Here is a 24,550-nt window from a genome sequence, read left to right on the forward strand (position 1 = left end):
GGCACCCAGCTGCAGGCATCCTGGGCGAGCTGGGGGTGACCTGGAGCCGGGTGGCACCAAAAGCCTGGCCATGGCTGCAGATTTCTGCTGTTGGGTAGCTTGAGGAGGGACGGGGGCACAAGGCGGTGGTGGAGGGCTGTGGTGGTCCCACGAGGGGCGGTGGGGGGGGCTTATGGTGGTCCTGCACAGGTGGTGGTGGGGGGTTGTGGTGATGCCACATGGGGTGGTGCGGGGGGGGCCTGTGGTGGTCCCTAACAGACAGTGGTGGTCCCAGCCCCTGTTAGCTCACAGCAGCGGGGGTCCGGGCCAGTCCTACCTGTGTGTGGGTCCCCAGCCCCCACTCCAGCCCAGCAGTGAGTCCCCCATGAAGGGACCGGGGTGGGTTAATATGGCAGTGGATGGGAGGGGGTTCAGGTATCTCTGGCAGTGCCCCTGTGTGTGCCAGCAACAGGCCAGCGCTGGGGTGGGCGAGCAGGGAGCAGCCCTGGGTGATGCTCCCCTGGGAACAGGGATGTAGGTGCGGGGTCCTGAGGCTCCTGTTCCGAGCTGGGTGGGCAGGGGGATGCCCCCACCACCTTCCCCCACCTCCCACCCACATCTCTTCCAGTGTGTGGACAACATCCGCTGCAATGGGCTCATGATGAATGCCTTCGAGGAGAACTCCAAGGTCACCGTCCCCCAGATGATCAAGTGAGTCCCCCCAGTACCCCCCACAGCAGCTGGACACTGCTGGGAGCCCCAGGTGCCCAGCAGCTTTCCCATGAGCTCAGGCACTTGGCTGTGCTGGTCCCAGTGATTAGCAGCACTAATTAGTCAAACAGGAGGAAAAATAGTAGTGGTAAAGGGGAGGGGAAATGTGACACCCCCAGAGGAGAGGGGTGTGGGGTGCAGGGTGGGTCCAAGGGCTGCCCCAGCACAAGGGGAGACGTGTCTGGCACGACTGATGCCAGGCACAGCCGGGGATGGGCAGCATGAGTGGTGGTACCGCATCTCCCAGCTGCATCGCCCATCCCCACCCCCCGGCTGCATCACCCACCCCACTGGCTCCATTGCCCACCCCTGGCTGCATCACCCACCCCTGGCTGCATCACCCACCCCCAGCTGCAGGCCACTGCCACTCATGGGGAAGGCTCATGAGTCTCCCTCTGGGACCCTCGTTGCCCCACTTTGCCCAGGCCCAGGGGTGCCGGCTGATGGTCCCACCGAGCCCAGTGATGCTCCCACCCAGAGCATCCAGATTTCCCAGCTTTTCCCAGGTGTTTTGACTTGGGACACCCCGTCCCACTGCAGCCCCATCGATGCTGAGTTCCCACACCGCTCTGTGTGGCCCCTGCGCGCCTCAGGGTGGGGGTGAAGCAGCTGTGGGCGCGGAGCCGCTCTTGGTGTCGTTCCAGGCTGGAGCCAGGGATGTCTCGTTTCTCCGCAGGTCTGACGCCAGCCTCTATTGTGATGATGTTGACATTAGGTTCAGTAAAACGATGAATTCCTGCAAGGTCCTGCAGATCCGCTACGCCAGCGTGGAGCGGCTGCTGGAGAGGCTGACGGACCTGCGCTTCCTGAGCATCGACTTTCTGAACACCTTCCTGCACTCCTATCGCGTCTTCACCACCGCCCTGGTCGTCCTCGACAAGCTCATCACCATCTACAAGAAGCCGATCAGCGCCATCCCTGCACGGTGAGGCTGGTGTCCTGCCCTCTCAGGGTGGTTGGGGGGGGCTGCAGTATCACCCTGCCATCCCCTGCTGCCCTCTGAGGGGGTTTAGGCGGGCTGTGGCATTGCCTTACCATCCCCTGCTGCCCTCTGAGGGGGTTTAGGTGGGCTGTGGCATTGCCCTACCTTCCCCTGCTGCCCTCTGAGGGGGTTTAGGCGGGCTGTGGCATTGCCCTACCTTCCCCTGCTGCCCTCTGAGGGGGTTTAGGCGGGCTGTGGCATTGCCCTACCTTCCCCTGCTGCCCTCTGAGGGGGTTTAGGCAGGCTGTGGCATTGCCCTACCATCCCCTGCTGCCCTCTGAGGGGGTTTAGGCAGGCTGTGGCATTGCCCTACCATCCCCTGCTGCCCTCTGAGGGGGTTTAGGCGGGCTGTGGCATTGCCCTACCTTCCCCTGCTGCCCTCTGAGGGGGTTTAGGCGGGCTGTGGCATTGCCCTACCATCCCCTGCTGCCCTCTGAGGGGGTTTAGGCAGGCTGTGGCATTGCCCTACCATCCCCTGCTGCCCTCTGAGGAGGTTTAGGCGGGCTGTGGCATTGCCCTACCTTCCCCTGCTGCCCTCTGAGGGGGTTTACGCGGGCTGTGACATTGCCCTACCTTCCCCTGATGCCCTCTGAGGGGGTTTACGCGGGCTGTGGCATTGCCCTACCTTCCCCTGCTGCCCTCTGAGGGGGTTTAGGCGGGCTGTGGCATTGCCCTACCATCCCCTGCTGCCCTCTGAGGGGGTTTAGGGGGGCTGTGGCATTGCCCTACCTTCCCCTGCTGCCCTCTGAGGGGGTATGGGGGGGCCTGTGGCATTGCCCTACCATCCCCTGCTGCCCTCTGAGGGGGTATGGGGGGGCTGCGGCATTGCCCCGCCATCCCCTGCTCTGCTCCTTGACCTGCCTGTCCTGGTGCCTCGCCTGTCCTGGTCCCACAAACCGTGGCACCCCCAAACTGGGGAAGCTCTGCTCACGCCGGTGTCCCTGCTTCCAGCTGTGCCATGCCCAGGGCTCAGAGACCACACATCATGACCCCCCCAGACCCAGCTGGAGCTGCCGGCGGGGGTCTCTGCACAGTCTCAGGCAGATCAAGGAGCGAGCTCAGCCTCTCCCTGTCCCCCTTCCCCAAGGTCCCTGGAGCTCCTCTTTGCCAACAGCCAGAACAACAAGCTGCTGTACGGAGAGCCCCCCAAGTCCCCCCGAGCCAACCGCAAGTTCTCCTCACCGCCCCCCCTCTCCATCACCAAGTCCTCATCGCCCAGCCGGCGCAGGAAGCTCTCCCTCAACATCCCCATCATCACGGGAGGGAAGGCGCTGGACTTGGCCGCCCTGAGCTGCTCCTCCAATGGCTATGCCTCCATGTACTCCTCCATGGCCCCCTTCAGCAAGACCACCCTGGACATCAACAAGCTCTACGTGTCCAGCAACTACCCCAACAAAATCCCTGACGAGGGAGAAGCGGCCGCAGAAAAGCAGGAGGAGCCGCTGCCGAGCAAGACAGGTCAGTCCTGGGGGTTTATGGGTGGGTGGGGGTCTGGCCTGGGCAGGGGGCTGGTGTGGGTGGGGGCTGTGTGGGGCACAGGGATGAGCGCAGGGGTTGGGCACGCACCACGCCAGCGCTTTGCAGCAGCCCAGCCCTGGGCAGGGGCAGGTGGCCCAGCTGTTTGCTGCCGAGGGTGGGTGTGGGAAGCCCCCAGCCCCCTGAGTGGGCACGCAGCAGCCCCCATGTGCTGGTGAGTCCCACTGGTGGTGGTGGTCCTGGTGATGCGGTGTGGCCTCAAGCAAGGGGCTGATGGGGGAAGAGCAAAACACCGTGGGAGCCACAGTCCTTGTCCTCTGCATCCCCCTGTGCTGACGTGCCCGGCACGGCTTTGGGTGCAGCCCCACGGGAGTGCTTTGGTACTGGGGACCCTCAGGACCCTCTTTACTTCGGCGCTCACTAAGCTGGGACCTGCTGGCTGTGGGGCTGGAGCCCCGCCGTCCCACATGAGCTTGGCAGCACTGGCAGCTTCCTTGTCCCTACCCAAAATGGGAGGAGGCTGCACCCCCCTGTCTGCACCCCAGCGTTCTCCCTGCCACAGAAGCACTGTCGGTGCCGGGGTGCCTGGCTGGTGCGTCGGGTAGCCAGAGGCAGGGGCACAGCCCCCCCCAGCTCATCCCACAGCCCTTTGCTGGGCAGTTTCCCTGTGCCCTGGAAGGGGTGTCCTGATCCCAGCCCATTGTTGCCATGGGGTGCATGAGCTGCCCCTTGCCCATCCTCCGACTGGCAAAGCACGTGCCATGTAGGGCACAGACAGCTGCCAGAGGCCACGGGCACCTGAAACCCGAGTGAATTGTGGTAACAAAGCAGAAACCCACCCAAAACCACCCCTGCTGTACCCCAACTCCACCGACGTCATCGCGGGGCTCCGCACTTCCCCTGTACCCAGCCACTGCGTCCAGCCAAGATGATTCAGACTTCAGGGAACACGGGAAGCGCTGAAACGGGGTGTAACCGGGGCCCCTCTTCCCCCAGGCTCTGAGGTGTCTGTCCGGGAGGAGTCGGACACAGATCCCAACCAGAGTGATGAAGCAGAAGCTGAAACATCCCCGACAAAATCTCCCACCACCCCCAAGTCCATCAAGTGCAAAAACTCCTCAGGTACCAGGCGAATGAGCCCGGTGCTGCGTGGGGCTCACCGGGGTGTCCCTGCTGCCCTGGCCCTGCCCGTGTGGAGCTGGTGTGGGCATGGGAAGAGCCACACTTCACCCTTCCCCTCCCCGCACAGGAGAGGCAGAGCCCTCTGCCCCATGGCAGAGCCGCCCTGGCAGCTCTTCTCACCCCTTTTTGGAGGGATGGGGGGGGTGTTGGGGGATGGTTACACTGCCCAAGACGTGGGCCTGGAGTGGCCCTGATGTTACCACAACCCTTGTGTTGTGCAACGCCGTGGCGTGTGCTGATGTCACCAGTCCACCCAGCGGGATGGGGCTGCCCCACCGACACCGCCGTGACCCCGTTCCCATCCCCCCTTGTCCCAGGGGGTGCCCACACGCACTGTGGGGGGCCCGTGGTTTGGGCAGTGATCAGCACAGTGTTGGCTTTGCTCTCCCCCCGCCCCAGATTTCTCCCTGTTTTCCTACAACAACGGGGTGGTGATGACGTCGTGCCGGGAGCTCGACAGCACCCGCAGCGCCCTGTCCGCCGCCTCTGCCTTCGCCATCGCCACGGCGGGAGCCAACGAGGGGACCCCCACCAAGGAGAAGTACCGCAGGATGTCCCTGGCCAGCGCAGGTACCGGGCTGCCAAGGGAGAGGGGATGGATGAGCTTTTGGGGTGCCCCTTTCCACTGTACCTGCCTGGGTGCCTCTTGGCTGTGAGGGGACCCTCGCTAGGGGTGCCCAGAGCACCCACAACCCAGCACCCACCTGCTCCGGGCTGGGGTCCCTGGGTGTGGGGGCTGCCCAAGGACCATGCAGGCTGCAGGGAGCCGAGCTCTCGGCACCCATGGCTGAGCACACCGGAGCCTTGGTGGCACAGGGTGGCTGAGGGGAGCTTGGGCAGATGGGGGTGTTCCTGCCGGAGCAGGGGGGTGCTCAGGGCTCAGGGGCAGTTTCAGGCTTCCCCACGGACCAGCGGAACGGAGACAAGGAGTTTGTGATCCGGAGAGCGGCCACCAACCGTGTCCTCAACGTACTGCGGCATTGGGTCTCCAAACACTCACAGGTGGGTGGTGGGTGGCTGGGGGGGGGGCTCAGTGCTGCAGGGACCCTCCCTCTGTCCCTGCTGGGGTGAATCTGCCCAGCTTGGTCAGGCTGGGGCTGGAAAGACAATTTGGCACCGGTGTTTTAAGGGAGCAAACGAGGGGATGTGGGAGGGGATGGAGACTGAGGCAGGGGAGCTGGGTGTGCAGCAGGGACACGGAGTGGGGTCCGCAGCGGGGCTTGGAGGAGGAGCTGGGGTAGATTTGGGGGGGTTCAGGCCTTTCCTCCCTGTCCCTTTCCTGCTGGATCTGGGGGCACTGGGAGCCGTGCTGTGCTGGTTGGCACCGGGAAGCCCCCGCACCTCTCCCGGCTGGTGATGCCAACACGGTGGCACAGAGCGAGCCCGGTGCCTCCCTGGCCAGTTCCCACTTGCCAAGCACCAAGGGGCTACTCTGGGCACCGTGGGGCTGCCAAGGGGAGAGGCAGCTGCCATGCAGGCACCACGGGGCCACCCGTCTCAGCCAGGCTTTGGCAGGGGGTTGGGGGGGGGTGGGAGGAGCGGAGCTCCCCATGACAGAGCATTACCCTCGTGCCTGTCCTGGCCTTGGCAGGACTTCGAAACCAATGAGGAGCTGAAGTTCCGGGTGATTGGCTTCCTGGAGGAGGTTATCCACGACCCCGAGCTCCTCACCCAGGAGCGGAAAGCTGCTGCCAACATCATCAGGTGAAATAATCAGGGTGGGGTATGGTGCTGCTCTGCACGCTGTGCTGGGCCCTCAGGGGCTGCATCCTGCTTCCCCGCGGGATGAATGCGGGCACAGGCCCCCTGGGAGGAGCTCAGAGGGGCTGAGGAGGAGGGTGGGCAGTGCTGGGTGCGTCCAACTCCTTGCGAAGTCAGGACCTGAGCTGGGACTGGGGGTGAGGTGTGACCCTCCCTTGCCCCACACGTGGGACCAGCCATGGCACTGGTCAAGGAAACAGGGCCAAGAAGCGTCCTGAGGTGCCACCGTGGCACCGCAGGTCCCAGCCACAGTAACGCTGTCTCTGTGCTGCAGGACCTTGACGCAGGAGGATCCTGGAGACAATCAGATAACGCTGGAGGAGGTTGTGCAGATGGTAAATCCCTTTCCCTTCCTCGCTCCACTGGCCAGCTCACTGTGAGCGTGGAGGAACAGCTCGAGACCCTCGCGCTCCGGCTCTCCTGGCTCGGGGAGGGCAGCGCTCCGAGCTGGCTGTGGGGCCTATGGCGGTGGTCTGGGGCCAGGGGCAGCTGTGGGCACAGCTGTCGGTGTGGCTGCAGTGTGTTTGCTGCCTTCCTGCATTTAAAAACCCCACAAGTTTTCCTGGGAAAACCCAGGAGGGCACTTGAGTTCAGCTGGAGCACCTGAAACGGCAGCAGATCTGTCCCAGGCTCTGTCCCCAGGTTCTGTCCCTGGATCTGCCCCTGGCTCTGTCCCAGGCTCTGTCCCTATCCCAGGGCTTGGGAGCAGCCGAGGCTTCAGGGCAATTGGGGCCCTTTGGGGGTTTTTAGCTGTTGGTTGCAACCACCGGTGCTTGAAACTTCCTCCAGCCAAGACAAACAAAACCAGAGGGTTTTGGTCTGCCCCCTGATCCGAGCCTGGCGACCTGTGGACAGGGGCACACTGGGACACGAGGCAGCCCTGGGGCTGGGGGTGCACACGGGGAAGGGGGGGCTGTGGGACCAGGGTGGGGGTGTGTGTTGTGCCCTGTGCTCAGCTGGCGAGTCCTCAGGGGAGCTCGGGGGTCTTCGGTGCCACCAGCCCCCCAGTGTCTGCCATCAGCAGCGCCCCATGCTCTGTCAGGGTGTGCGCCCCCAGCCTGCACCCCATGTGCCCCCTCCCCACAGCCTCACCCCAGCCCCGCAGAGGAAGCCCAGCGGGTGTTTGCTTCCTGCAGCCACTTTCACAACCCCTTTCCCACCCCTGATTTCGCAAGGGGTTCTTGGCTGGTGCTGGCCCGAGGGGGTTCTGTGCTGGGAGGGCTGTGGGGAGGGTCCAGCGGCTGTGTGAGCAACTGGCTGGACTGGGACGGGGCAGCATGGAGCGCCCACACCCACCCTGTGCCCACCCATGCACACAGTCTGCGCTTGGCATCTCAGCCCTGGCAGCTCCCCAGAGCCATCCCCAGTGCTGCCCTGTCCCACTGTGACGCCCCCACAGCCCCCTCCCTGCGCTGGGACCTCATACCGCCCATATCCCGGGACCCCAGCAGGGAAGATGCTGCTGCCCGTTCCCAGGAGGAGGGATGCTGTTTGGACCGCATGCTGCTGGGAGCACCCTGAATTCAGGCTGTTTGTGCTGACGCCTGTGTGGGTCTGGGGCCAGCGGCTCTGAGCTTGGGGTACCAGGGTGGGGGTAGCCAGGCACAGGCGGCAGCACCGGTCCCACCAGGATCCCCATCCCCTGGAAGGCTGCGGAACTCAGTGTGTGGGGATCTGTCCGTAGCTAACACCCAGCAAAGGGAGGCCAGTTCCCTTCGTGTCCGTGTGGATGAGGCCGTAGTGACACTGCTGGGTTTACAGGGCTGTGTGATGCCGACGTGTGGTGCTGGGGCTGCAGGATGCGGCACGGAGCCTTGGGGCTGTCGGACCAGCGTGGCACCGCTGGCTCCAGTGCGATAAAGCTGTTGGGCTGGGGTCCTGGCTTCAGCTTTGCTCTTCTGTGGGTGGGCAGTGGGAGCTCTCCCCACGCTCACCGGTGTTCCCCTCACTGCCTTTGTCACTCAGGCTGAGGGGGTCAAGGCGGAGCCTTTCGAGAACCACTCGGCCCTGGAGATAGCGGAGCAGCTCACGCTGCTGGATCACCTGGTCTTCAAGAAGATCCCATACGAGTGAGTGATCCCAGTGGGTGAGGAGGGGGCCTTCCACTTGCCCCAACCCCACAGTGCCAGCCTGGCACAGGTGGAACCCGTGGCACAAAGCTTCTTTGCCGGTGTCCCTGGGGTGCCCGGCTCTGGAAGAGATTCCTGCAGCCCTCACATTCATTGCCCATTGGTGCTCTGGCTCTCTGGCAGCGCAGGGCCAAGGGTGGGTGGGTGGGGGGATGTCCTGGAAACTGGGAAGTCGGCGCTGACCTGGACCTTGTGGTTTGCAGAGAGTTCTTTGGGCAAGGTTGGATGAAGCTTGAAAAGAACGAAAGGACCCCGTACATCATGAAGAACACCAAACACTTCAATGACGTGAGTGCAGCCACCGTGGGGGACAGGGAAGGGGAGGGGGCCGGGCAGTGCAGGGGCCGTCCCCAGCCACAGCCTGGGATGTACGAGCATCATCTGCCCACGCAGTGCTCCAGGGTCGCCTCTGTGCCCTGGGGACCCGCTGTGGGAGCAGCATCCCCAGGTGATGGGGAGGGAGATGGCGCTGGGAGGCCGGGGGTGCAGCTGGCGCCCCGCATCCCGACACGGGGCCGTGTCTCCCGCAGGTCAGTAACTTGATCGCGTCGGAGATCCTGCGGAACGAGGAGATCAACGCGCGGGTGAGCGCCATCGAGAAGTGGGTGGCGGTGGCGGACATCTGCCGGTGCCTGCACAACTACAACGCCGTGCTGGAGATCACCTCCTCCCTCAACCGCAGTGCCATCTTCCGCCTGAAGAAGACCTGGCTCAAGGTCTCCAAGCAGGTAGGGGCAGGGCTGAGCCTCTGCTGGCTGGGCCGGCTGGGGTGATGCAGGGCGTGTGCATGGGAAAACCAGCTGGAATCACAGCATCACAGAGCGTAAAGGGGTTCGAAGGGACCCTCAAAGCTCATCCAGTCCCACCCCTGCCAGAGTAGGGTCACCCAGATTCAGTCCCACAGGAACTCATCCAGGATCACAGGGTTTGGATGTCTCCAGAGGAGGAGACTCCCCAAAGTCTCTGAGCAGCACACACACACACATCAGACACACAGACACCTCTTTAACCTGCTTTTCTGGTCATCTCAGCCCAAGTCAGGGTGAGGAAGGTGGGTTCTTGTCACTGGCCCAGTAATGGCCAGTGCCTGCCCGGTGTGGAGCTGGGGGCCAGCTGAGGCTGAGCCGCTGCGGGGGCCCCTCTGCCTCACAAATTCTGTGGGGGGTGAATTAACCAGGCAGAGGGGGAGGTGAGGAGGAGAGGGGTGCATAGCCTGGGTTTGGTACGTTCAGGGGTCACCAGCAGCTGTGTGTCACGGCTGGGGCGGCATCAGTAGCAGCAGCTGGATGACGTGTCCTGGCAGCTGCTGCGGACAGGGTGGGCTGGGATGGGAGTGATGGCTCTGCAGGCTTCAACCCCTGGATGGCAGGGCTGGGGGGGGTCTCCAGAACCTTCTCCAGGCAGTGCTTTGTGTTTCTTTCAGACGAAGGCTCTGATTGATAAGCTGCAAAAGCTGGTGTCATCCGAGGGCCGGTTCAAGAACCTGAGGGAGGCACTGAAAAAGTGAGTGCACCGTGATCCTGCAGCGGGGGGCTGCCATGGTGGGGGGCTGCCGTGGTGGGGGGCTGCCATCCAACCCGCACCCCATGCTGGTAGGGCAGCTCAGTCCCACTGTGACCCCTCATGTTGTGTCACTCGTGTCAGCATCTCTGAGCTGTGCTGGTGCTGTGTTGGTGCTGCACTGGGCAGGGGCCTTGCAGAACCCCCAGGTTGGGAGCTGTGGCTTTGGGCTGTGGCATGGAGAGATGTGAGCAAGGGGGGGAGCTGCATAGCAGGGAAATCATGGCCAGAGCCCCGGAGCCTTCCCTGTCCCTGGCAGCAAGCCCCACACCCTATGGGGATGGCATTGGCTCCGTTGCCAGCACAAGGGTTCCCCACATCCTCCTTGCTTGGTCCCACAGATTGAGGAGCTGCGGGTGCTGGGGAGCAGGGTGCTGAGCTGCCCCTGAGCTCGTGCATCCCTGTGGGCTTGTGCATCACCTCCCGCAACCCCCAGCTCTGCGTGGGGCACGGCCAGAGCTCCTGCTTGGCCTGCCCAGCCTGTGGGCACAGCGGCTGCAGGATGCGGCCCAGGGAGCCAGCAGCCTTCCTGGGGAGCGACAGCCCTGGGGGGTCCCTGCATACTGGGGGCAATCCTTCCTCACCTGTGAGCTGTGGGGCCTGGCCCTGCTCCCCACCCCAGAGCCTGGCACTTCTCACCCTTACTTGTTCCTGCTTTGCCCCCCAAGTTGTGACCCGCCGTGTGTCCCCTACCTGGGCATGTACCTGACCGACCTGGCGTTCATCGAGGAGGGCACCCCGAATTACACTGAGGATGGCCTGGTGAACTTCTCCAAGATGAGGATGGTGAGTCTCCCAGCCCCACCGCAGCCGGTGTGTGGGGGCCGGCTCGGAGCCATGCGGCTCAGCATGGCCGGGTCCGTGGCTCCTGGTGCCACGGTGCTGGGTGGTGGCCATGCTGTGACCGGCTGCCGTGGTTTATCTCTGGACAGATTTCACACATCATCAGAGAGATCCGCCAGTTCCAGCAAACCTCCTACAAGATCGAGCACCAGCCCAAGGTATGGTCGTGTGCCGGGAGCCACGCGCTCCCTCTCCTCCTCTCCCTCTCCAGTGGCAGCATCCCAGCAGCCCCCAACTTCTAGCAGCTCCTTGGGCAGGCAGAATGGTTCTGTAAGGAACACAGTGCTGAAATGCCAGCAGAACCAGTGCTGGGAGGGGGAATTGTGTCAGGAGAGATGCTCCGGAGGGGGACAGGCATGGAGACGGCCGGTGACCTTCCTGCTCTGGTGCCTCTCCGGCCACACAACCCATGGAATGCCAACGCTGCACGGCTGGCCAAGCAGGATGCAGCTGTCGCTGGCTGAGCCACAGCCAGGACATGCCGGTGCTGCTGCTGCCCGGCCCTGGCTTTGCTGCTGGTTCTCCCCAGCAGCCAGGACTGCCGCTCGCTCCGGTGCCAGCTGCGGGCATGGGGCACAGAGCCAGGCATGGCCTTGCTGAGTTGGGGCTGGAGCGTGCCTGTGGTCGGGCAGTGGGGCAGGGGAGGAAGGGCTCAGGAGAGCAGGCAGCCCAGGCACAGGGCTCTTCTCTATCCCGAGCCATGGGCAGACACATGTCAGCCAAGGCAGAGACCTGCACGGCATGAGGACGAGCCTGGGCCTTGCCAAGGGGGTCCCATCCTGTGGCACAGCCGCTCCAGCACATGAACTCGGCTGCAGCTTGTGTGTTGCCTGTCGGGATGAGAAGCTGTGCCCATCCCAGCAGGAATCCTTCTGCGGTGGGTGGCTCCAGGATCTGCCAAACCTCGTGCCCATCGCTGCCTGCCCATGTCAGCGGGAATGTGGCTGGTGCCTCTGCACCGGGAGTGGAGCCTGCACCTCACCAGTCGCTCCCAGCAGCACAGCCAAGTTTGGAGACCATGAGAAATAGCAGTACCCCCATCCCGAGCTGGGGAGGGGCAGGCTGGCTGTGGAGCGTGGAGCTGGGTGGCTGAACCACACGTGTCATGAGGTGAAAGGTCTCAGCCACCCTCGTGCTTCCTCTGCCGCAGCTCTGCGGAACCACCCAGGAACTGGGCTGCTCACCGCAGGGGCTTCCGCTCTCTCTGCATGGCAAACCCTGCCGAGCTGTGCCGCTGCCGTGCAGGCATCTGCCAGAGCTGCCCGTGCACCCCACGGGGCTCATGAGGCCCAAAAGCAACTGGGGAAAAAGGCTGCCAGGAACTGCGAGTGAATCTGCCACAGGAGAGTGTCCTTCGGCCCTGCCCTCACCATCAGGGGGTGGTGTTCTCGCCGGAGAGGGCTCTGTGGCTGATGAAACCGTGTCAGAGAGGAGAACTGAGCCAGAAAAGCAGAAGGGCAGCTAGGGACCAGGCAGGGCTTTGTAACATGGGGTGCAACAAGCACATGCGACGCCTGTGTCAGTTGTCAGGAGCTGTGGGTGTTTCTCCCGTGTGTGCCACGCTGCTCGGCGCTGGGCTCCCCAGTTTGGCTGGGATGGTGGGGCGCAGCAGGGCTGCCTGGTCCTGGCTGGGCTCTTGCTTCCCACGAAGATGCTCAGAGGGCTGGAGCAGCTCCCCTACAGAGAAAGGCTGAGGGAGCAGGGCTGGTTCAGCCTGGAGAAGAGAAGGCTGTGGGGGACCTCATTGCAGCCTTCCAGTCCCTGAAGGGAGCAGAGGAACAGGAGGGGAATCAGCTTGTTAAAGGGCAGAGACTGGCAGGACACGGGGGATGGAGTGAAGCTGAAGGAGGGAAGGGTTAGATGAGTTATTAGGGGGAAGATCTTTCCAGAGAGAGTGGTGAGGGGCTGGAACAGGCTGCCCAGAGAGGGGGTGGATGCCCCATCCCTGGGGGTGTTCAAGGCCAGGTTGGATGGAGCCCTGGGCAACCTTGTGTAGCTCCAGGCCTGGAGGTTGGTGGCCCTGCCTGTGGCAGGGGGTTGGAGCTCTGTGATCCTTGGGGTCCCTTCCAGCCCAGCCCAGTCTGTGATTCTGTGGTCCTCTGATTCCCCAGGTGACGCAGTACCTGCTGGACCAGTCGTTTGTGATGGACGAAGAAACCCTGTACGAAGCTTCTCTGCGAATAGAGCCCAAGCTGCCTTCCTGAGCCGGAGCAGCGGCCGGCGGCCGCCCGTGCACACGCGCTATATACCATATGTATATATCTGGTCCCGTTGGACGCCCTGGAGTGACTTCCACGTCTGTGCTTCTCCGAGCCCACCGCCCCCCTCGCTCCCAGGCCGCAGTTAGACCTCGCGTAGGGTTTCCCCGCATCGTTTAAGGTTTCACGCACCGACACCTCGCCGGAGCCCCGGTTTCTTTTCGATGATGTTATTTTTGTCATTTGTCCTTCTCCAGGGGGCTGGCGGTCAGGCAGGCGAACAACCCCCTTCCTGCGCTCCCCACACCCCTCTCCTTCCCCCTTGCCCCTTCCCGGGGCAGCGCGGAGCATCTCTTGCTCGGACGATTACCGACGGTACGGCGGGGGAAGAAGAACACATTTGAGGGTTACCGTGCCCTCCCCGGCGTGGACATCCCCCCCCCCCATCCCCGCTCCCTCTCTGTGGGGAAGATGGAAAGGTCCCTTTGCCTCTCCTCGCTGCCTCCGGCTCACGACCAGCTTCTGTTGATATGCCGTAGATCCGTAATACCTTGTGACCACTCTGAGTACCATGACGTAGAGTTAGAAACCGATGACCCCGAGTGTTTTTATTATTATTACATATACTGTAATCCTGTCTAACCGCCTCCTAGCAGGAATATAGTAATGTAGTGCTTATTCTGTGAATATTACCATGTATTTTTTACATTGTACAGTATATAAAACACAAGTGGAACTTTGGCGGCGGCAGGCATGCTCCACTCCGACAGCCGAACACTTTTTTGCTGTAAGCAATACCTCGTGGTATGAGAATTCCTCTTTCGAGCCCCTCAAACTCTTTCAATTTAACAGCTTGTTTGGGAAAAAAGATAATAGTTCCTCTTCTTTTTTTTTCTTTGTTTTTCCCTTTTCTTTTTTCTTTCTTTTTTTTTTTTTTGTAAAAATATATGTTTCCTGATTACCTCTTGCTAATAAATCTATTCTATCTCAGGGTGAATCGCGACTCGCGAGGTTTTTGCCGGCGGGGAGGAGCGGGGCGGGGTAAGGGAGGGGGGTCCCCTCCCCGGGGCGGCCCCCAAGACCTTACCCCGCCCCGCTCCTTCCCGCTTCTCCGGCGGAGGCTTGGCCCCGCTTGGCTCGGTTCAGCCCGGCTCGGTCATGGGCTGGGTGGTGTTGCTGGTTGTTGCCGGGGTTTTGGTGCCCGCTGCTGCTTCATGGGTACCCTCCGCCGAAGGTAAAGGAGGTGCGGGAGGGGAAGGGGGAGGCTTGGTTCGGCCCGGCCCGGCTTGGTGTGGCTCAGCCCGGCCTGGCCTGGCTCGCTGGGGCTCGGCTCGGTTCGGCCCCGGCCCGGCTCGGCTCTGCCGGGCCCAGCCCTATCAGCCCGGCTCCACTCCGTTCAGCCCCCCCCCGGCCCGGCCCGGCCCGGCCCGGCCTGGCCTGGCTCGGCTTTATCAGTCCGGCTCTGCCGGCCCGGCTCCGTTCGGCTCGGCTCGGCCCGGTTCAGCCCGCCCCGGTTCCGTTCGGGTCTGCCCGCCCCGGCCCGGCTTGGTTCGCCCCCGGCCCGGTGCCCCGGTCGCTCTCAATGCCGAGGCCCGCGGGTAGGCCCGGACAAGCCGCTCCGCGCCGGGGAAGCCGCTGACGCCTGGGCGCTCTCTCCCTTCTTCCCTCCCTCCCTCCCGCAGAGGAGCTGCAATTCAAGGCCTGGATGCTGCAGGTAACGCTCCGGGGCCGCGGCGGGAAGGGAAGCGCCGGGCCGGGGCTCGGGCGGGCAGCCCGTGGCCGCGGCTGACGGGCGCTGCCCCCGCAGCACAACCGGCGCTACGGCCCGGACGAGTATCCCCGCCGGCTGCGCGTCTTCCTCGGCAACAAGAGGCGGATCGAGGAGCACAACGCCGGCAACCACAGCTTCCAGAGTAGGAGCCACCTCCCTCCCGGCCCCCGGGTTCTGGCGTGGGGCTGGACCCCAGCGAGCCGAGCCCAGCCGACCCCTCCCCTTCCCTCCTCCTGTTCCCAGTGAGCCTGAACCAGTTCTCAGACCTGACCTTCACGGAATTTAAGAAGCTTTTCCTGTGGAGAGAGCCGCAGGTGAGTCACAGGAAGGGGCTGGGGCTGGGTGGAGGGGCTGGCGGTTCCGCCGTGGGGGCTCTGTGCCCCACACATGGGTCTGTACCCCATCACATGCCTGAAATCCGCGCTGTGAAGCGCAGCATCCTGTTCCGATGGAGCCTGGGTAGCTCTGACCCCCCTCCCTGTGCCGTGCCCTGCCTCAGCCGCCTCTAGAGCCTGGCATGTGGAGCTGTATTCTTAAGGGTACCCCCAAGGTCTGATCCTGGCTGTCAGGGAGCCAGGAGCTCCTGCACAAGCAGCGTGGAAGTCCCCACTCTGTCTGCCCCAGGGAGAGCGGCCAGTTGTGGGCCACAGTCCCCTGGCATGACCACTGGCACGGCAGCTTGCCACAGCCTCCCACATCACTTGTAGAACTGCTCAGCCACGAAGGGGAACTTCCTGCGCAGCTCTGGGCCGTATCCTGACTCCATTGACTGGAGGAAGAAGGGAAATTACGTGACACCTGTGAAGAACCAGGTGAGCAGAGCATGGCATGGATGATGTGTGGGCTGGGATTGGGGCTGATTGCTGCGGGCAGGGAAGAGGAGTGCTGGGGTCGCGTGTCTGTGGGGAAGCAAGCTGCCCTAGGAGCCCCTCCGTGGGGCAGGGGGGGCTGGGGTCAGGGCAGGCTGTGGCAGGGGCACAGCCAGCAGTGGGGGGAAGTGCTGTGCTCCTGGTGTGTCTGGACCTGGCGTTTTTGGGAGACCAGTGTCCCCGCAGCATGTTAAAAGCAGTTCCCCCCTATTCCTAACACAGGGTCCCTGCGGGAGCTGCTGGACCTTTTCCACCACGGGCTGTCTGGAGTCTGCTATTGCTATTGCGACGGGAAAGCTCCTCTCCCTGGTAAGAGATTTTTCTTTCCCTGTGCATGGAGGGCAGGTCCTGCCACCAGTCAGCCGGTGGAGCTGCCAGCGGGGCCTGCCTGCTCCTGCGTGGAGTCCAGCTGCGCACCACTGCGTGTGGCTGTGGCAAGCACCCCTAGACCTGCAGCTCCCTCACCACTCCCTGTGAGCCCAGTGTGGCTGGGAGCTCCCTACCGGTTACCAACCGCCCCTGAGCATCCCTCTGCCCCTCACTGGAGCAGGAGGAGAGCGGGAGGCCTGAGGCTGGCAGGCCTCTGCAGCTGGGAGCTGGTGTGGTTAGCTAGAGCTGGCCCTGGTGCTGCCAGCTGGCAGCAGCTCCTCACCGCAGAACAGCGCGTTGCCAGACTGTTTATTTTTAAACTCTCAGAGGATTTGTGTTCTCAAAGAACCAGAAAGACAGTAAGTGGCTCACATGACTGACCAGAGTTGCTGAGGGCTGGGTCTACGTGTTAAAAACAAACTTGACCTTTGAAAGATCCCAGTGGGTGGGACGTGGGCCCGGCAGGCGTGAAGAGGAATACCTCTTGCAGCCCGAGTGTCCCGGGCTGCTGGCTCCATGTTCCCCTCCTCCTGCTCCTTGGGCCGTGGAGCTGTTGGGCTGGTTGCTTCCCGCTGTGGGTTGCCTGCCGGGGGGGCTGGGTGCTGGGTGGTTCTGAACGCAGGTGCTAAGCCTGTGCTGACTCAAAACACTTCTCCGTAGGCGGAACAGCAGTTGGTTGATTGCGCCCAGGCTTTTAACAACCATGGCTGCAGTGGGTAAGTGACAAAGTCACCAGGAACAGAAGTACGAGTGAGTATCAAAGGTCCAGTGTCGGGATCCTTCCAGACCTTGGAATGGTTTTTGCTGCCCTGGGGCCAAGGTGCATCAGGGCACAGATCTGGCTGGGTTTGGTTACTCTGATTCTGCCCTTCCTGGAGGTTGGAGTGCTTCTGTGAACCCCTGGCCTTTCCAGACCTCTGGTGTTCCTCGTGGTGTTCCTGTTTACTTTGTGCAGCATCTCCTGTTGCCGCAGTCTGGGGCAGGGCAGCTCCGCTCAGCGTGCTCAGGGAAAGCCAAGGGAGTTTTATCTGTTGCTGTGCTCATGGGTCACACGCATCTTGTGACACTTTAAGGAACCCACAGAAACCTCTGCTTCCCCTTGGGTAAATTCCTACTGGCACTGTGAGAGAAGGCAGAAAGTTTTCTGAAACCTTACAGCCTCCGAGGAACCTTCGGAGAGCTGAGTGAACCCACTCCTGGTGCTGTTCAGTTCTCATGGCTCCTCCTTGTCCTCTCCTTGTGAGCACACCTGGAGCACGCTCCCCTCTTCCTCCCTCTGTGAGGTGTGCTGCCTGGAGGTGGCCGGGGAAGGAAGGAGCTGTGTGCTGAAGATGGGGGTGCCTTGTCCTCCCCTCACTGTGCCGTGCAGCTGAGCACAGGTCATGGAGGAACATGTTCCAGTCTGCGAGGTGGCAGGGCTGAGCTGCAAGGGTGAGGTGGCCTTGTGCCTTCGGGGTGTCCTCCTGTGTCGGGGTTCCCCAGTGAGCATTAGGCACCTGAAGAGCGTGGTGGGTGAGGCCAGGCATCCCAGACAGGGAGATGCTGCAGGAACAGGCAGGATTTCCTGCCTTGAGAGGGTCTGGGGGACAGACCGTCCTTCCCTTTCCCCTCACTTTGCGGGGACGCTCTGCAGGACTTTGTGGAAGGTTGATGCTGCACAGAAGCTGTGGCATCACCATCCTAATCCATCTGCACTCTGGCTGTGGTGTCTTGCAGGGGCCTGCCGAGCCAAGCCTTTGAATACATCCTGTATAACAAGGGGCTCATGGGGGAGGACACGTACCCGTACCGGGCTGAGGTATGGCCAGCGCAGCGCGGAGGCTTCCCCGCAGCGGCAGAGCAGGATCTCACACCGCTTCCTTTCTGTGTGCACAGAACGGCACCTGCAAGTTCCAGCCGGAAAAGGCCATCGCGTTTGTCAAGGATGTCATCAATATCACACAGGTAAGGCCCCAAGGGACACGCTGCCCAACTTCAGGGCTGTGCCAAGCCTGGTCTGGAAGGCACTTGGATGCCCTGAGGCGTGCCAGGCTCTGCAGCGCAAGCTGGAACCTGCCTGTTCTTGGGAGAGGAGCCATCACTGGTGTGCACTCCCCTGCTCTCCTGCGTGCTGCTGACTCCCCGTCTCTCGGGGCGGCACCAAGGAAGCACAGCACAGTACAGGCACTGGGTCTCTGCCCACTCCGGGCTGTGAGGAAGTCTTGGTCCTCATTTCCTTGTCTGCAAGCAGAAAGCTGGGCTTGGGCATCCCCACTGCACCCTGACTGCTGCTCTGGGGATCCTGGCTGGTTCCAGCGCAGACAGGAGGTGGGTGACACGGGGACCCTCCTCTTGCAGTACGACGAGGACGGCATGGTGGAAGCTGTGGGGATGCACAACCCGGTGAGCTTTGCGTTCGAGGTGACAGCTAACTTCATGCACTACAGAAAAGGCATCTATTCCAAGTGAGTACTGCTGGGCCTGGGTGCTGAGGGGGGCTGGAATCACTCGCATCCTCACTTCGCCCCCTTTGTGGCACGGGACACTGGGTGGCATCCTCACCTTTTCTGTTCAACAGAATGTAGGAAACACAAGCAAAGTGAGCCTGGATGCACTGATTTCCTGGAGGGTTGGGAGCACAGTGAGGGGAAGGGGCACAGCTGGGAGCAGTGTGCTTGCAGCCAGCTGCTGCTTGGAGCCAGTCTGGGCTGAAGAGCAGGCTGGATTTGAGGAGAAGCTCTGTGAGCCCTGCTGTGGAGCTGGGGAAGGCTCCTGTCCATGGCTGAGCTCTGCGCAGCAGCAGGGCCCCAGTGTCGCAGCCGAACGTAGCACGGTTGCCTGGGGTAACCCTGAACCAAGGGAGGTTCCTGTGGGGCTCGGGCAGCTCTTGCAGTGGGAGATGTAGGAGAGGGTGGTGAGCTGCCCTGCACCCCAGCCGCTGCCTCCCCGGGTTTGTTATGGGGGGGCAGGGGCCCTGCATTACAGCTCCCACGCGCTGACCCTGTGGGTTGTGCACCCACCTCCCCAGCTGGACCAGAGAAGTGGCAGAGATGGAAACTCAGCTTGAGACATGAAGTGAAGGTCTGGAGGAGCTTCACCTGCAGCAGCAGCAGGTCTTGAGCGTTGTGTCAGCTCTGCAGCCAAGGCCAAGAGCCCTGAGAGACCAGTGTGTATAGGAAGGGCTGTGGGAGCTGGCTGCAGCGGGGTATTGGGCAAGGAACGGGGAGAGGGCACGTCTGGAGAGCGCTGCCGAAATGCTTGAGGGGTGATGAACTGCAGGGAAAACGAAACTCCGAGTCTGAGCGGGAACTGGACAGGAGAGAGTGGAAGCACCGCGACCGAGTGGCTTTGCTGGCGCCACAGAGCCATCTCAAGGCTACTGGCAGGAACGGCAGCGGGTGGGTGGGAGGGCAGGCAGGCTGCTCTGCAGCAGAAGCCCAGGTGGAAGCACTGGGTTGCTGTCAACTGGCAGTCTTGGGTGAGTTTGAGGTGGGAGTGTGTGGGGTAACTGACCCTCCAGTGGTTTTAGCCCGTGCTGCCCCAACCAGCTGTTACAGACATAAGAAAACGAAATCTGTCCTTGGCATTCCTGGCCTTGTCTGCGGGGTGCAAACACTGGAGATGGGAGCTTGTGCCTCCTGTTGTCACAAGCAGCAGCTTTCATCCAGCACAGTGTAAAACCTGGGAGTTCCCAGGGAATACAAGGAGATGTGTATTTAGACTGAGGAACTCGCTGCTCCCTGTGCAGGGTGTGGAAAGCCCCTGAGCTGCGGGCAGAACGGGCCATTCCTGGGATGCACAGAGAGCTCCTGGCTTTCATTGGAAAAATCCCTGCACTCAGTGATTCACTGTAGCTCGTTCTTGTGTGACAACAGAGATGTTGGTTCTGAACAGCTCAGAGGTCTGTGTGGCCTGTTGCCCAGGCTCTGGATACAGCCCGTAAAAATCTCAGAAATCAGAGAAAACAGAAGCAGATCTCATTTTCTTGGCTTCCCTCCCTGCTCTCCGCAGTTGGAAGTTATGAGTACCCAGTAGTTTCTTTTGCAGCTGGAGTGCCATCAGGAATGCTGGCTAATCCACAGCTAATTAGGCCGTTTTCTCACGTAACCAGTCTGTGCTCCTCTTCCCTTTCCTCTGCAGCCCGCGCTGTGAGCACACCCCCGACAAGGTGAACCACGCTGTGCTCGCGGTGGGGTACGGGGAGGAGAACGGGACTCCTTACTGGATTGTGAAGAACTCCTGGGGCCCGCAGTGGGGCATGGATGGGTAAGGAGCTCCCCGTGCTGCTGCGCCCACCACGGTCTCCCTGGTCCCAGTAAAAGGACAGTCGTGTGTGTGGGCTTCTGCCTGCCCTCGCCAGCCCCTGATTGCCCTTACGCTCTCGAGCTGTGGTGTGGCAGCTCCTTATGTGCTGTGGGGTGGCAGGGGCCATCGCCCCAGCCTTGGCAGGGGAGGAGACGTGGCTTTGTGCACTGTGGTTTCAGCAGACCCCTCCATCCCTGCACCTGCTGTTGTCAGCGGGGGCTTGGCCAGCAGGTGCAGAGCCACTCACTGAGCACCCCGTGCCCCTCATGAGGTTACATGGCTGGAGGGGAGAGCAGCTTGTGCTGGGAGCGAGTTTTCTCTCTTGCTCGGCAGGTATTTCCAGCTGCTGATGACGTTTTTTGGGGAGTCAGGCACGCGTTTGTGATTGAAAGGGGATGGGTGTAGGTCTGCCCGGCTGGCTGTGGCTCTAAGCGCTGTAGCAGGGGTTCCTCCTTGGCTGATGTGTGAAAGGAACTTGGTAGGGGCGCTGTCGCCTGATGCCAGGGCCTGTGGTGCTGTGTCTGCCGGAGCAGGGGCCACTCACACGCACTCCTGTCTCCTGCCAGGTACTTCCTCATTGAGCGGGGCAAGAACATGTGCGGCCTCGCTGCTTGCGCATCGTACCCGGTGCCGCAGGTGTGAGAGGAGAGCGCGGGCGGGGAGAGCCCCGACCTCAGCTCCTGGATCCTGAACGAGACGAGACGTCCGCTCGCCGGTTCCCGGCCCGCACAGGGCGTCCTGCAGCAGCGAGCCCCCCGCCACCTCCGCTCCCCAGCCAAAGCGGCTGGGAGCCGGCCTCGGGCTGCTCACCGGCCCTGCTCAGCCCCTTCCCCTGCGCTGTAACCCCGAGGGGCAGAGCCGGGCGCCGCGGTGCTCATTAAAGGGATGCTCTGAGTCGGTGTCACGGGTGTTTAACGCAGCGGAGCGGCCGGGGCGGCGGCTGAGCGAACGGTGGGCGGGAGCAGGGCCGGGAGGCGGGTGTGGGGGGCCTGGGGAGGAAAACCGCCCTCCTCCCGGCGTTGAGCGGGAGGCCGCGGGGCGCGGTACCGGCAGGGCGGGCGATGCGGCCTCAGGCCCTTCGCTTCCCGGAGCGGTGCAGGGCGGGGCGCTGGGGCGGCGGGACAGGCCCCACTCCCGCCTCGCAGGCCCCGCCTCCGCCTCGCAGGCCCCGCCTCCGCCTCGCAGGCCCCGCCTCCGCCTCACAGGCCCCGCCTCCGCCTCACAGGCCCCGCTCCCGCCTCACAGGCCCCGCCCCCGCCTCACAGGCCCCCGCCCCCGCCTCACAGGCCCCCGCCCCCGCCTCACAGGCCCCCGCCCCCGCCTCACAGGCCCCCGCCCCCGCCTCACAGGCCCCCGCCCCCGCCTCACAGGCCCCGCTCCCGCCTCACAGGCCCGCCCCCTCCCGCGGGGTCGGGGGGCGTGGGCTCACATCGGAACGGGAAGGGTTTTACCGTCACTTCCACCCCCAGCGCGCCCGTCCAATGGTGGCGGCGGCCGCCCGCTTGGCGCCGAACGCGAAAGGCGCGGGGAGCGCCGGCCGGGCTGCCCCAGCATGGCGGCCGTGCCTCTGAACAACCTCCGTGAGCAGCTGCGGCTCCACTCGGCCCGCGGCGCCCGCAGCAGCCCGGCCCCAGCCCGGCCCCGCACGGCGTGAGTATGAGAGGCCCAGCGAGCGGAAAGCAGCCAGCGCCTGGCTAACGGGAGGCGGCTTAACGAGGAGTGTGGGGGGGGCCCTGTCTCTTTCCAGGGGCTTCACCTTCAGGAAGGCGCCTCTGGCCGCGCTGCGGGACAAGGATGTCAACACCTCGCTGGCCGCCCCGGAGAGCAAGGAGACCTGCGCCCGGGGCTTCTTCCCTGCAGCAGCCGGTCCCCGAGGATGGCCGGGCAGCTACCAGGGGGTCTCCGTGGCCAAGAGAGCGACTGAGGCGCCGCCAGACGTGAGGCCCGGGCAGGCCGCGGGAGCTGGAGCTCCCGCGGCCTGCCCGGGCCTCACGTCTGGCGGCGAGTGGGATGATGACATCGACGACTTCGACCTGTGTGGCTCAGAGAAGTACCGCAGGGCGGTGGCACCGTCCCCTGAGGTGCAGCGGGCTGTCTCCCGGCCTCAGCCCTGCCGGGATGCTCTCCCACCTGCCTCTTCCAGGATGGGGTCTCAGGGCCTCAGCGTTGCAGCACGCAGGGAAGCATCTCCGGAGGCTGAGAGCCGACCGTTGTCACAGCAATCTGTGATCTGCCTCGAGGATGTGGCTCCGGAGGATGAGGGTGGTTGGGAGAGTTTGCCGGCTGGCAGCACGGGAGAGGATTGCCCAGGTAACTGCTGGTTTTATTTACTGGTGAGCTAGAAGCAAATGGGTGGGTGTTTGCTGGCTGAGATCAGAAGGGGCCATGTGCTGGTACCTGGAGCATCCCCCCTGTGTGGAAAGGCTGAGTGAGCTGGGGCTGTTCAGCCTGGAGAAAAGAAGACTAAGGGGGGACCTTATTAATGTTTATAAATATCTTAAGTATGGGATGCAGGGGGAAATGGCCACCCTCTTTTCAGTGCTCTGTGAGGACAGGACAAGGGGCAATGGCTGCAAGCTAGAGTATAGGAAGAACTTTTACCCAGTGAGGGAGCCCTGGGACAGGCTGCCCAGGGGGTGTGGAGTCTCCTTCTCTGGAGATATTCCAGCCCTATCTGGATGCCGACCTGTGCAATATGAGCTGGGGAGCTGCTTTGGCAGGGGGGCTGGACCTGATGATCTCTCGAGGTCCCTTCCAACCCCTGTGATTCTGTGATACCTGATGGGTGGCTGTGGGTCCATGGATCTCATTTGGGTAGCCATTGCTTGTGGAAGCATAGGACCACAAATGGCAAGTGCTGCCCTGGGGCTGGAGGCACAAAGCTTCCCAGATGGTATCCTGGAAAGGGAGTGCAGTCACCAACAGGGGTGTTGTGGGAAGAAGAGCCCTCCTGAAGGCACGAGCAGTGCTCTGTGGTGACCCCATCATGGTGAAGGGATTTGTGAGTGCTGATTGTCCTCTTGAGGAAACGTTGTTCCTTTCCCCTCCTTCTGTGACAGGAGTTTTAATATCATAGTGATACATACCTGTCTCAGTAGGGTTTGCCTTGTGAGGTAACTTCATCTTCTAATTCCAGTATAGGGACCGTGGCAGTTGATATTCAATGTAACAGTAGCTTTCTGCAAGGTCCCTTGTTGGAAAACAAATCTTGTTACATTTGTTCTTACAGGGTAAGGTAGCTGTGGGTGAGCTGTGTAACTTTTGCACTTCAGGGAAGCTTTGCTGGGTTTTTGTCTGTTGGTTTTTAATGGGGGGAAAAGGAAGCTGCAATCATTTTAATTCTTTTGGCCTTTAAAAGTCAGAATCTGTATAAACAGGTGTTTCGAGATCTGGCTGGCCATCTTCCTCTCTGTTCTGCTGCATTTTCCCTTTGTCCCAGGATGAGTTTACAGCGTTGCTGCACTTCCCTTTCAGCTGCTGCTGCCAGAAGTGGTGGGAGCCAGCAGCCCGGCAGCGATGGGGGATCCGTCCCCCCGGAGCTGGCTGCGGATGACGTCGAGTCGCTCGCAGGCGCTGAGCTGGAAGAGGATGATTACCTGGACGTCATTCCACCCTCCCCTGAAGAGGAGCTGCCTTCCATCTCCCCTTCAGTAAAAAGCATCAGGTAAAACCATGCTCTCTGATGAACTGTCTGTCTGTGGGACGACTGAAACAGGAGCGAAGCGCTTGTGGAAAACTCCCAGGCTGAGCTGGTTGTGCCTGTAGTGGGGCAGGTTACTGGGGGGCTGTTAATGTTTGATGGAATACTCTGGAATACTCTTTGGTTGATGGACAGTGGTTACTGTAGGTTTTACTCCAGAAGTAGCAGAGTTATTTTTCCTTTTGCAGTGAGAGGGGGAAAAAAAATAACCATTGGAGCACACCTATCCATGTTGGTGTGTGGAGGGGACAGGCTGCTCTGCTCCTTGGGTTTTAACTGGGTCTTCAGGAATTTGTTTGCCCCTTCCACACATCTTAACTTGCTGTTATTCCAAAAGACAGGCTTCTCTCCTGGAAATGTGCTAACTTACAGGTACCTGCACATTAATGACTCTTTCTTTTAATGCTAGTAATATCTTTAAAGAATCTCCTACGGGAGGAGGATCTGCAGCCAGCAGCCCCAAGTCCCTGCCTGGGGGGGTTGCTGCACCACAGCCTGTTGCTGACAGTGATCCTGGTGTGGGGGATGCAGGTATGTGAAATGCTTTGAGGTTTTATGCCTGAGACTTTGGGAATAGTGTGTGACTCCTGGCTGTCCTGTGTGTCCCGTGGGATCTCAGTGCATGAAAGAGCGGGGGCTGATGGGGGCGAGGGTCGTGCAGGATTTTCAGAGGTTG

The 24,550-nt window shown here is 62.1% G+C and overlaps 2 protein-coding genes across 3 annotated transcripts in view; both read left to right on the forward strand.

The window, feature by feature from the left end:
- Nucleotides 1-13,248, forward strand: part of RASGRF1 (Ras protein specific guanine nucleotide releasing factor 1) — a gene marked incomplete at its 5' end in the record, with an annotated part of 31,150 nt that extends 17,902 nt beyond the window's left edge. Inside the window, 15 exons of one of the 2 annotated variants that reach the window (XM_084268192.1) lie at nucleotides 608-690; nucleotides 1,406-1,675; nucleotides 2,820-3,190; nucleotides 4,205-4,330; nucleotides 4,790-4,960; nucleotides 5,286-5,392; nucleotides 5,982-6,094; nucleotides 6,426-6,486; nucleotides 8,117-8,220; nucleotides 8,484-8,568; nucleotides 8,811-9,008; nucleotides 9,704-9,783; nucleotides 10,509-10,626; nucleotides 10,773-10,841; nucleotides 12,795-13,248. In XM_084268192.1, coding sequence (XP_084124318.1) covers nucleotides 608-690; nucleotides 1,406-1,675; nucleotides 2,820-3,190; nucleotides 4,205-4,330; nucleotides 4,790-4,960; nucleotides 5,286-5,392; nucleotides 5,982-6,094; nucleotides 6,426-6,486; nucleotides 8,117-8,220; nucleotides 8,484-8,568; nucleotides 8,811-9,008; nucleotides 9,704-9,783; nucleotides 10,509-10,626; nucleotides 10,773-10,841; nucleotides 12,795-12,887 — 2,049 coding nt within the window. In that variant the 3' untranslated portion in view covers nucleotides 12,888-13,248. The remainder of the gene's footprint in view (nucleotides 1-607; nucleotides 691-1,405; nucleotides 1,676-2,819; nucleotides 3,191-4,204; nucleotides 4,331-4,789; nucleotides 4,961-5,285; nucleotides 5,393-5,981; nucleotides 6,095-6,425; nucleotides 6,487-8,116; nucleotides 8,221-8,483; nucleotides 8,569-8,810; nucleotides 9,009-9,703; nucleotides 9,784-10,508; nucleotides 10,627-10,772; nucleotides 10,842-12,794) is intronic. The other variant, XM_084268193.1, reaches the window with a different exon arrangement.
- Nucleotides 13,249-13,998: 750 nt separating this feature from the next.
- On the forward strand, nucleotides 13,999-21,068 carry CTSH (cathepsin H). The gene is made up of 12 exons (XM_084268021.1): nucleotides 13,999-14,115; nucleotides 14,564-14,595; nucleotides 14,689-14,794; nucleotides 14,896-14,966; nucleotides 15,360-15,464; nucleotides 15,744-15,830; nucleotides 16,551-16,606; nucleotides 17,607-17,688; nucleotides 17,766-17,834; nucleotides 18,228-18,334; nucleotides 20,010-20,135; nucleotides 20,741-21,068. Exons 1-12 carry the CDS (start codon nucleotides 14,040-14,042, stop codon nucleotides 20,814-20,816), a joined length of 993 nt encoding a protein of 330 aa, XP_084124147.1. The 5' UTR covers nucleotides 13,999-14,039; the 3' UTR covers nucleotides 20,817-21,068.
- Nucleotides 21,069-24,550: the final 3,482 nt, after the last annotated feature.

Source organism: Gallinula chloropus, assembly GCF_964237585.1.
Source record: "Gallinula chloropus genome assembly, chromosome: 9".
Taxonomy (NCBI): Eukaryota; Metazoa; Chordata; class Aves; order Gruiformes; family Rallidae; genus Gallinula; species Gallinula chloropus.

Bases quoted from the DNA above. Each gene is read 5' to 3' on its own strand.
- CTSH (XM_084268021.1), top strand. From the start codon at position 14,040: ATGGGCTGGGTGGTGTTGCTGGTTGTTGCCGGGGTTTTGGTGCCCGCT. The intron at 14,795-14,895 runs GTAGGAGCCACC...TCCTGTTCCCAG, and splicing joins CGGCAACCACAGCTTCCAGA to TGAGCCTGAACCAGTTCTCA. The intron at 14,967-15,359 runs GTGAGTCACAGG...CATCACTTGTAG, and splicing joins TCCTGTGGAGAGAGCCGCAG to AACTGCTCAGCCACGAAGGG.